The sequence below is a fragment of the Echiichthys vipera genome (assembly GCF_963691815.1).
Source record: "Echiichthys vipera genome assembly, chromosome: X".
NCBI classification, from domain to species: domain Eukaryota; kingdom Metazoa; phylum Chordata; class Actinopteri; order Perciformes; family Trachinidae; genus Echiichthys; species Echiichthys vipera.
Window position 1 is genome coordinate 31,590,326 of NC_139825.1, and position 11,919 is coordinate 31,602,244.

Consider the following 11,919-nt stretch of genomic DNA (forward strand, 5'->3'; position numbering starts at 1 on the left):
GTTTTGTAAATGAATGACAAATAAAGTTGACTGAAAAAAAAAGTGTGCCACAGTCGGGCGGGCAGTCGGGGAACAGAATCAAAGCAAACGTGGAGGACAGCAGTGAAGCAGACGGCCAGTGGAGGGTTAAGGAAGTTAAGTTTTAGCCATAAAGTCCTGAAATATCAGTTGCCATCGCCGTGTTCACTTCCATAAACACTGTTGTGGCGTGATGACATCAATGATCAACTGCACATGCGGATCACTTCAGGAGCGTGAACTGTTCATACAGTAATCCGTAGACAGGCAGAATTTAAAGATGTAATGTGAACAGACAAACAAAAAATTGGAACTGAGCAATAAATCGGAATTGTGCATTAAAACCTGCAGCGTGAACGTAGCCTTAGATTCTGCAGTGCTGAATTTCACCAGGTGACTCTTTTCCTATTTGCCGATCTAGCGGCCAGGTTCTGCTTTATGATGAATAATGCACACGTTAAAGGAGCTTCACTGGAATTGTACCTTGTAAGGTTTCATGTGACAAATAACTCTGATTGAATTGATTCTACAATCCACAGGTCAAGGAATGTTTTTCCTCTTTGTTAGACTTAATGTTCACTTTTATTGCCAACTGACTGCTATTTTAAGGTTGTTTTGTGTTCATTGTAAACAAACCAGAGCTGCCCTTTCACAGTTTTTCAGATTGTTTGAGAAATATAATACAATGCAATACAAATTGGTTCATTTAAATGGAGTATATGAACAAAAGAACAACAGTGATGCTATCGGATGCTCTGTCATTCATGCGTATGCATCATTTTGTGCCTTTACAGGTGACCTCTTAGTGTTAAATTGGCTCGATCCGAACACAGCCAATAAGGATCCTTTATCTCCTTTATCTCCCTTTAACTGTGACATTAATTCATCAGCTTGTTCAGTTGCCAATTCTCAGTCCAGATGAACCTTTGGGATGATATTTCTGGAGCAGCGATCAGCTCTCAATTTAACACACTTGCAGAAATAACTGGAGTAAATGCGGGCCAGAATTCTCGAGGAAAGCTTTCGGCAGTTGATCCCCCATTTAATTATGGTATAAAAACAAGTGTGCGTCATTATTACGAAGATGTTTCCGTAAAATATTGTGTGCTGCCTACTTGAAATCAAAATTTCAGTGGTTGATATGTTCAGAGGTCATCATCTAACCAGTCGCTCGAAATATTAATCAAAATGTGTGAGAAGTGAGAAAAGTGACAGCATTCAGTAAATTGGTTTTGATACATTTCACTATCTGCTGCTTGACAGCTTCATCTGGATACAGTTTGCTTCTCTCGTGTCACTTTCCTGTAGCCTCAAAAGAAATCAGAGGACATCTGGCGCAGGTTTCTGCTGTCAGTACGAGAAACGCCTTATGAGACTCCCTAAGGCCTCAGACTGACAACACTCTTGCACGTCTCTTTATTTTCTGTCTGACTCTAGGTGATGATGTGCTAGGTCTTTAATTAGCTGGATATCAGGAGGGGAAAGTCTTTCTCTTCAAGGTGGATTTCATCTGCCAGATTTGATGTACGCAGACCTCCACATCTTGGACATGAATGCCTTTTTAAAAACATGTTATGTTCAAAGTGTTCTCCTTCATGTGAGTGAGAGATACTCAAGCTGTACTTTGTGTGACCTGTCTGCAGCTTAAAAGAATGATAAAAAATTATCCATTTATTATACTGAAGAGTCCTGAAACGTCTTAAAACTTTCTTAATTGTTTTTTGTTGTTGTTTTAATTGCCTAATGTTGTGCATATGCTAAATATATTACTGGTTAACACAGTCAATATAAAGCTCCACCAAACTGATGCCCTTCATCTGCCATCTACTATTTTCAGCTCACTGTTGATAGATTCATTCCTTTCCATTTTAGTCTAAGCCACTGTGGATTTTTACGGAGCGGATTTAAAGATATCTGAAGCAGCTTGGTATTGATGTAGAAGGTCTTTTTTTTTTAGAAACCGAATTTGTAAGCACAACTAACTTACTATTACAATTTACACAACTACTTAAATGGACACTCCACAAGAATATCAGTTTACTTGTCAAATCTGAGAAAATAACCCCAGTGATGTCACAGCGCTGTCATCTGGGTTATCTCAGTTTGACCCTTAAAATAGTCTACCTGCCCTACAAACGGACACAGACAAAGCAGGGAGAGTATTACAAAAAGATGCTAATGAGTTGTATTATGCAATTAATTATTATGATCCTGTTTTAAAAAAATCTTTTTAGCTTGACTCATAGTAGGGACTAATGGTTCGTTGCAGTTGTACTCTGAAGTCGGGCTTTCGAGCTCTAAGTCAGAACTTTCAACTGGAACGACCCCCGAGGTCCGATTTCCGACTCGGAAAGTCGGATGGTCCACACAACCCAGAGTTAATATTTAAAGATGGCCACCCCGGTTGTAAACAGTGAAGAAGCTCCTGTCATAATCCTTTTGTATAAGCGAACTACAAAGCAGGCCATGCTAACAACGGCTAACTGTAGTCTAGTAGTTTCAGCCGTGTTTCTTCCGCCTTTGTAACTGAAATGCTGATAACCCGGTGTAACATCATTCCCAGCTCTGACTTCCAGAACGCACCATAAAAGTTAGGATATCTCAGCCTCTGCTGCTTGAATTCTGATGTTTCTTTTTAAAAACCTGTCTTTGAAGTAGGCCTTTCCTTTGTAAAGGTGTAAAAATGCAATTCTGGAAAAGATTGTTGATATTTGAACTCAACACCATAACAAATACAACCCTCCCACCTGGGCTCCTTCAGCATGTTAGATTTATACATGGCCTGTTTCCTGTCCTGCATATTAGTGTGATAATGTGTTTCACAGTCAGGGCCACTTCAGTCTCATTCACAACGCCAGGGCTGTGTGATTTTTTTTCGAGTGTGCACTCAGAAACAGCAGACCATGAGATGATTTCCTCTTCTATTGGATTAGAATGCAGCTGCACCTTTAAAGCTGGTTCTAAACACTTATTTACATTTGAATGTGCTTTTCTGAGCATTGCCTAGGATACTGGGTTTGTTTTTTTCCATACTGTCATCAATTTTCACAATATTTAGCATTACATTTTTCCCAATATCAGGCATTTCTGTGGATGCTGTGGAGTACTGAACATGCCACTCTGACCTGCTTGAACCCACTTCCTCAGGTGGACACGTGGTTTGAGGCCCCACGGACCAGAAAACACCTGTGCTGCTGCGGAAGTGCAGGTTCCTCAGCTCCTGGAGCCTTGATGTTTTCTCAACATATACTGAGTCCTATACTGAGTAGAGCTGAGCCCGTTCTTAAAGCACATGAACCCACAGTGACACCTTTAATATATAACTTTACCTTCTCCGGACCCTGGAAGCAGATCCGGCACTGCGGTGATCGCGTCCCGCTCTCTGTGAGGGAAGCGGCGTCCAGGCTTCTTTCCTCGGGTTTGTCTTCTTCTGTATCCTCCAGTGCCAGGCTGCGTGGCCGGGAGTCAGAGCCGTAATACCCCTCCTCATCATCCCGGTGAGAGCAGCTCATCGGCGGCCAACCACAGCCTCCTGCAGCCGGCTCTCGCATCCTGGTCTGCGCGCCCGGGTCTGTGCCCGTGTCAGTCCTCCTGCTTGATCCAGAGCGCATCAGTAACAACACTTTGAGTTCATTGAAAAACATCCGGATCCGGTACTTAAACATTCTTCAGCAGCTTTACTACACAGACACAGCTACTTTGCGAGATAAAACAGCCTTCTGATTGGCTGTGGCAGGTACATTATACATTTATTAATATTAGCCTATTATTATTATTTTATAGCATCCAAACCATCTGATTTAAGTATAGGCAGTTCACATCATATTGAATAAAATACAGACCTTGGTCATAAAGGCATGCGGGAAACATGATGCTGTTAGATCAGCCCATAACTCTTTGCATATCCTGTTGTTATAGCATGTGCACCGCAATCCAGCCAATAGGGAAGCATCATTTCTCATGGCTAGAGCCAATGGAGGCTGGAAACCAGGGATTGTGAGGCACCAACGTTAAAGTCAGAAGGGTCCAACATCATCCTCCCATGCCTATTTTCAATCCGTTTTTGTTTTTTCTCTTTATGTTTTTAAATAAGCAGAGGACACAATGTTGGCGTCTATAAAAGGCAGCGAGGGTGTCTGAGGTGGATTGGTATTAAATCCTCTTAACAACTAAGTGAAAGCCGATCTATGTTTTCGTTTCTCCGTTTACCTACAGCAGGGGAGGTGAAATTACAGGAGGTGAAGCGTGCCTCCTTTGTTGCCTCGCAGTAGCATCCATCCATTCACCATTGTCTCCTGTAATCTTCCTTTCTTTCCTCTTTCGTTCTGCAGCCTGCCTACAAAGTTACAATCCAGTAGTATCGCATGGACACGAGAAAAGATGATCTGATGAGCGATAAAAATCCAATTCATGACACCTTGCTGTCACAGTTCTCAGTTTTTCCCAACCGTCCCTGCACCACATCAGCAAGAGCGAGATGGGAGCCAGATATGGATTTCTGAAAACATGAAAATGATCCGAGAGCAAACCGTCCCTTCCGGGCTGTTAAAAACAACCTTTTATCATCATCATCAAATCTTCACCACATTAAATCAAAGACCTGAACATGAATCAGGCACATGGCAGCCGGCAGAGACGCGTCCAGCCTCTCCGGGATGTTAAAACTTGATCAGTTCAGTTGGTGTTCAGGCAGAAACACACACACACACACACACACGCACACGCACACGCACACGCACACGCACGAACGCACGCACACGCACACACGCACACACCTCAGCAGGCAGCACACTGACAGAGGCTGCTGTCCGAGGTGCTGATGTGACGCGGAGGCCACGTGCTGATATCTATCAACTGATGAAAAGAATAAAAACAATTGGCCTATTGTAAGAAAAGCTGTGTGTGTGTGTGTGTGTGTGTGTGTGTGTGTGTGTGTGTGTGTGTCTGTGTGTGTGTTACCACCTCTTGTACGATGACTCTATAGTGAGCTCAATATTTTACACCAATCGTTCACTTTGTGATAAAAGCATGAAATTTGGTGGATGTGTTGGTGAATATGTTTCAAACAAATCTGGATGTCAGGCCACCTCAAAGGCGCCCCCTAGTGGCTGCAGCAGCCATTTATTATGCAAAATGAATGCTCAATAAAAACTGCCGATTTTTAATAATACCAACTGGTGAAGTATTGTATATTGTTGGAAACCTTTACAAAAAGGTACAGCTTGTAAGGATTGTATATTCATGGAATGAGCAACTAAATGTGGGTTAAATGTGTGCACCCCCCAAAAATGTGCATCCCGGATTAGCTCATTAAATCACAAGACTTTTTTTTTTGACAGACAGAGAGTTTGTTGGATGTGTTTGTGGATATGTGTCAAACAGATCTGCATATTACCCCCCTAGGGGCAATAGCAGTCACTTTCTTTGTTAAAATTACTAAAAATATATATCTTAAAATATTTTAAAAAATGTAAACTAAATGCATAAGTGTAAATTAAAAAAATGTAAATAAACATATTAAATTTATAAAAATCCAGTTAGGCACTCTTTCATTTATTTTTTCTGCCCCACCACAATCTGGCTAGCCATCAAGCTAGCTAGCAAATGAGCTACCTAGCATTTGCTTCCTGGGACAAGCAGTGCAGTGGACTGTCCATCAAGGTTAGCCTAAATATTTTATTTCACCTGTTATAATTATGAATAAAAAATGACATGAACATCATAAAGGCTGGAGACAAAAACGATCATGGGCCTTTGCGGCAAGATAGCAAAAATAGGTACTTAAGCTAGCGAGTTAGGAATATGTATCAGTGGGGGCTGCAAAAAACACCTAACCCTAAAAAAAAATCTAAAAACTGTTTCTGTTACTGTTTCTCAGCTGTTTTTATAGGTGTCCTTAATGACGTACTAAAAGTTTACCAAAGTTAGATCACTAGAAAGGTGTAATTTTCAAGATTGCGTCCAAGTTGAGCAGGAAGCCCTTTAAACTCCTTCATTATTTGACCTAGCCAAGAAATCTTGCTGTCTAACCCCGTGTTTGGGGTGTTTGGGTCCATGAATCCATTGGTCTTGTCTAAATTGCACTGACATGATTACTTACTTATGAAATACATGATTTGTGAGATTACTGTAAGGTTTTAGCTTTGTTTTGGGTGAACCAGAGATATAAACGATTAAGCCTATGTCAGGGAACGCCTACTCAGTTTTTGGACACCGACCCTTCTTTTTGCTCAAACACAGACTTGACATTCAGTGTAAAAGCTTTTACACCCAAAAGTAACTTTAATTGGAGTTGTATAAGTTTTGATTATAAACATCTCTGAATTAGCCCCAACAGAGGCCTGTGTGTGAACCCTCTAAAATGGTCACTAATTTCAATTTGAATAAGGTGATGCATATGTTATGCCTCCTCTATAGCTTTTGAGTATAAAGGTGGCATTACACTAAACCTAACAAAACAAAATTCACAATTCTCAGCAATTCAGAAGACGGTGGGAGGATCCTGACATTCCTTGATATTGCTTGCCTTACTGAAATGTTGCTGGCAGCAGTGTAGAGACCTACCATTTTGCTCAAACAAAATTCAACCCTGACTCCTGAACCCCCACCCCTGCAATGGCAGTGTTGTTTGGCGGAAAGATTACCGTTTCACTTGTCTCATCAACCTTTTTAGCAAGAAAATTGTAACAAACAAATACTTTCTTTTACCCGGAACAGCTGCCTCCAACTGAGTATCACTATAATCAACCTCTATAGGAGGAGGAGTGTGATGACTAATGGTAAACCTAGTGTCTAGGTCACTGTGCAAAAAAGTATAAAAAAAAACCAGAATAAGAAGAAACAACTAAAGAAAATAGAAATACATAAAAATTAGAGAACAAAGTATTAATACTTGATTTATTCTGAAAGCCAAAGAGGAGGCTGTAGCCATTGAATGGAAATATCGAGACCTAATAAAATGTTATAAAAAGTTTATGCTCTGTTCTATCAGACTGTAATAAAGCTTTTGTCACTTTAACATGTCTCTAAATTATATTTTTGGCGCTTAAAACATGAAACAGCATTCCACGGCAGTAACCACCAGTGGCCATTTTTAAAAATGGCTGCCACAGCTATCAGAAAAAAAATTGCGATAGCCCAAAATCCAGATTCATTAAATATATATTCAGCAATGAGTGTACCAAATTTTATGCTTTTATCACAAAATGAATGATTGTTCAGCTAATCCCTCCACTACTAATAAGCAGAACAAAGACTCTGACACAATACAATACAATATACAATAGATCCTCCATTCACACAATCACAACGCATCCGTCCTATAACTGTCTCAGAGGAGACTGTCTGCAGTCTTTTATCAAATAAAGAGATGCCTGCTCCACCATCACGAAGAAAAGCATTGTATTTGTTTGCTGAATTAAAATGTATAATAAACATTACGAAACAAACATATTCTCCAGATACTCAGCAGCTGTTTCTGATCTTCTAATGTTGAATATCTGAATATGTGAGAGAGGCAGTTTGTTCATGGCTTATTGACATGATCCTGTCTTCCTTCAATTCAAATCTACAGGCAGGGGGGCAGAAATTATTCTGTTTAAAGGTATTAGAGTCATCTTTGTGAATAAGTGATAAGGAGCTGTAATGAGCTGGAGGTAAACAGGAGAATTAGCTGAAATTATCATCTAGCACACATTTACAGTAAATGTAACATAATTCACAGCTACCCCCATTTTTCATCCAAACTCAGTCGCTTGAGGACTCGAAGGCTTTTTTCCTGAATCACAAGAGGCTTTGTGGTAATTCTAAGGAATCAATAACTTGTTGGATGATTGGAGCAACTGCATTTTTTCAAGGAGATGGATAGTTCAAGTCAAAGTTTGGGTCTTTTCAGTGCTTTAAAGGTCGCTTTTTGTGAAAAGTGAGATTTCCTTGTTTCTTTTGATTTTGAAGCAGGTTGTGGTGCTTTATAAATACTGTGAAAATAACAAAATGCTTGATATACAGAGAAATGCACACAGCCCGTATTCAGAAAGTGTCTTTAAACGAGCCGCCAGGACTTCCGTATGGTCGTGAAGTCACAGCAATATCATATATAGGTAGAAAGTGCCGTTACAGTGGACTACCAAGATGGCGTGGGCGTAGGAAGCTGAGGTTTTGTGAATAGGCAGACAGAATATGTGGTCATTTTAATTTTAAAAGGGTGATTTTAACGCATTAATATTGTGGGACCAAGACTAATGCTCCGTGGAAAAAAATACAAAAAATTGGACAAACTAAGACTATAAAAATTTGAACGCAATATAGCTAACGCACCAACATTTTGAAAAGATATTTGATACACCCCCTGGTATTTAATGAAATGTATGATAACAGAGATTGTTACATACGTCTATTTACTGACATGACAATGTTTATTTATGTATTTATGGATTTTCTATTTTTGAGATCTTTGCTGTATTTATTTATTCATTTTTTCTACTATTTTTTTTACGTGAAAAGCTCTTATGTGTTGTGTTATATGTTAGTGTTTGACACTTTCTGTGTAAATTGACTGTTTAATAAAAAAAAAAAATAATAATAATAGTTTTTAAAAGTGCTGTAACAGTTATTTCCTGGCAATGACGAGCTCAGATATGGAAGACGCTGACCAATCAGAGCAGACTGGGGTTAGGAGGTCTTAAAGAGACAGGTGCTACAAAGAGTGAGTACAAGAACATTCAGACGGACAGATTAAGAAAAAAAAAACGTGTAATTATATTCCAGTAGAAACCCAAAATACAAGTGAACCGGAAGATGGGAGCAAACAGAAATAGAAAATAAACACAGAGGTATTCAAGCTAATAATTTGATGGATTAATGCTGTTTGGTGGCTCATGCAGGATTCTCTATTCATTTATTGACCTTTAATATGAAGAATGGCATTGAAGTAGTGCAGCCTGGCGATAACATTTGCTTATGTGTGCAGTGAAAGTAGTATAGTCTACAGATGGTAACATATAGCTGTGTTTAGAGGATCAAATATACAGCAAGGAGAGATATCAGTTACAGACAATGACAGATAATCATATGCACTACAGAGAAAATAATGCAGATTGGAACATTTGGGCCAATGATAGTTACCACGGCTGAGCATGAACACTGATCACATGTGTGTCATTATCTGAATGATAATAAAGGGTCAGATCAGCTGGTTGACATGATAAACATTATTACAGTGCCAGAGGCATTATTATATGTGAACTGATGCAATAACGTCTACTGAAGATATTATATGTTTTAAGAGGACAAGTAACACACAGTAATATGATGTGCCAATCTGCTGTGTCAGTCATCAGCAGAAACATTTTACAACATCAACATACATCACAAAACTGAGAACTGGCCAAACGTTTGAGGCAGCATCGAAACAACTGCCTCTATCTAAAGTCTCAGTACTGCTGCATGTTTATCCTATTGTATCACTTCACCTGAAACATATCTCAAATGATACGGTATTATTTAATGAAATTGGATCCCTGCATTTAAAGGTATATTAGGTATAGAGGAAGTATTGCTCACAGTCAGTAAACACAGAACTTCATCCTGTGTGTGTGTGTGTGTGTGTGTGTGTGTGTGTGTGTGTGTGTGTGTGTGTGTGTGTGTGTGTGTGTGTGTGTGTGTGTGTGTGTGTGTGTGTGTGTGTGTGTGTGTGTGTGTGTGTCTGTGTGTGTGTTACCATCTCTTGTACGATGACTCTATAGTGAGCTCAATATTTTACACCAATCGTTCACTTGATAAAAGCATGAAATTTGGTGGATGTGTTGTGTGTGTGTGTGAGGGGGGGGGATTGAAGATTTATACTGAATCAAGGAGAACAGAAGAGTCATCCACACTAAGTAGTGCGTGAAGCCACCTCAGTGGCTCAGAAAGCAAAGCTCAGATTCTTTGGTGGACCGAGACAGCAAGAGGAGATGTGCTAACATCCAATTTGCTATAATGCATAAACATGACATTAAGGATTAACACCAGCTAGAAAATGCAAAGTGTGACCCAGTGGCGGTGAGCGTTATCATCTAACCCTGTATCTTGCAGCCTGCAGAGAGTGAGATTGAAGCCGCCAAGACAAAATATGGCCTTGGCGTGTAGAGCAGATAACTGCGCACAGAAGTAATCAAGCAGTCCGGTAATTATAGCTGGCCACTATTAGAGAGGGATTGATCATTAACCTATGCAACCTGTCTAGGGGAAATGATAATCAACCTAACAGTGCCCAGTGTGTCAGTATGAGATGCTGAGGGGGAGGGGCATGACAGAGCAGCGGTGGGGAATCAGAGGACTGCTCAGCTGCTTACTGTCACCAACCTCCCGCACCGACCTAAATAACAAGAACGCAGAACATCCAGTGGGTCGTTAGTGATGACTGAGAGGGATTACGTTTGTATCAGTTCATACATTGTTTTTAGGATAACACTACATTTAACCATCCTAAGCATTGGGAGCAGTGGTCAACTGTCTATAGCGCCTGGGAGGGTTGACATGCGGACTAGAGGCTGCAGATATGGGATAACAGGCTCTACGTCTGACCAACAGCCTCCCCACGGTTAAAACTTAAATATTTAAAGACACTTAATACTAAAAAACAACTATCATTTAATGTTTATTGTCAACACAAACAGGATGTATTCATTCATGTATATAGAGATGGATCAACACACATAAAATATTTATATAGATATACCCTTTGTACTTTATCTTAAATGTATAGAACATTTTGTAAATATTTGTGGATATCAATTACCATTTTCTTCACCTTATTATTATTAATTTATATTCTGTTTTTCTTTTACAAATGGTCACTCAGAAAGTAAAAACATCATAGTGTAGAGATAAATACACATCAGGAGAGCGATAAGCCTTTTTCACAGCAGACATTTTGACACAGTGGTGCTTTTATGGACAAAATGTTGCTGCTGGGAAAAACGCGTATAAAAAGTACTCAGGTTGGAAATCTGTGAACCAGAAATAAGTGGAACTGAGTCGTGAAGGGTTTCTCCTGCAGTTCTGGTTGGGCAGGAAGCCCTGCAGCAACCTAACCTTTGTAAAGAAGCAACGCCTTGTTTAACACTTTTGTCTCAGACACTGAGACTGTTGCTGTGCTACATCCGCATGTCCGGCTTCAAAAGCAGATACTGACAGTTTCTACTTTCTTCCACTCCAGTAGGAACACAGTAGGCTGGGAAGAGACTCCAAAATGGTCTGGTTGTGCTGGACACCAAATAGTTTTATTTATAGGCAACCAGAAGTCCACCATTTCATGTTTTTCTGTGATCACATGTTGTTTTCCAAGCAGGCAGACACTGTGCAGCGTGTCAGTAACCAATGAACAAAGAGGAACAGAAATCAGCATATAATGAAAAATTGACTTTAAGGTTTAATCTTATCACACAGTCATTGCATTCAGTCCTTTTCTTTTTTTTTTCCCCCATTTGGACCCATTGTTAATTTCTTATGCCAGCACTAGTAAACACTTGTCTGGTGCACAGTTAATTTAAATTATATTGTAATAAATTATAAAAATCTAGAGGCCATCAGGCTGTATGTGCATCAGAGTGGCAGATCATTCAGACTATTGTGACTGACTGAAACTGGCTAATGACTCGCAAATAAAAAAAATTATATTTTACAATACTGATGCTGGAGGTAGTGTGGTATATCATGTTTTATTATTAGTTCATGCTGGATTCTTAAAAAGTTATAAAACATACAGTATTTTAACATTGAATCAGTAGCTGCCATATTGATGAATGTTTGTATTTCAATAAAATGAAACATCAGTGCACTGTGTAGCTTTGCTGTCGTTACAAAGTCTGCCAGGCTTCAACTTATTAATCCATAATGAAACTACAAGAGAGAGAGAGA

At 39.6% G+C, this 11,919-nt stretch overlaps 1 protein-coding gene across 1 annotated transcript in view; it reads right to left on the bottom strand.

Annotated features, from left to right (window-relative positions):
• LOC310965108 (E3 ubiquitin-protein ligase MARCHF9-like) overlaps positions 1-3,683 on the bottom strand; it is a gene marked incomplete at both ends in the record, with an annotated part of 8,308 nt that extends 4,625 nt beyond the window's left edge. Inside the window, one exon of the mRNA XM_083938523.1 lies at positions 3,348-3,683. Within this exon, the coding sequence (XP_083794649.1) occupies positions 3,348-3,683 (336 nt within the window). The remainder of the gene's footprint in view (positions 1-3,347) is intronic.
• Between the last annotated feature and the right edge of the window lie 8,236 nt (positions 3,684-11,919).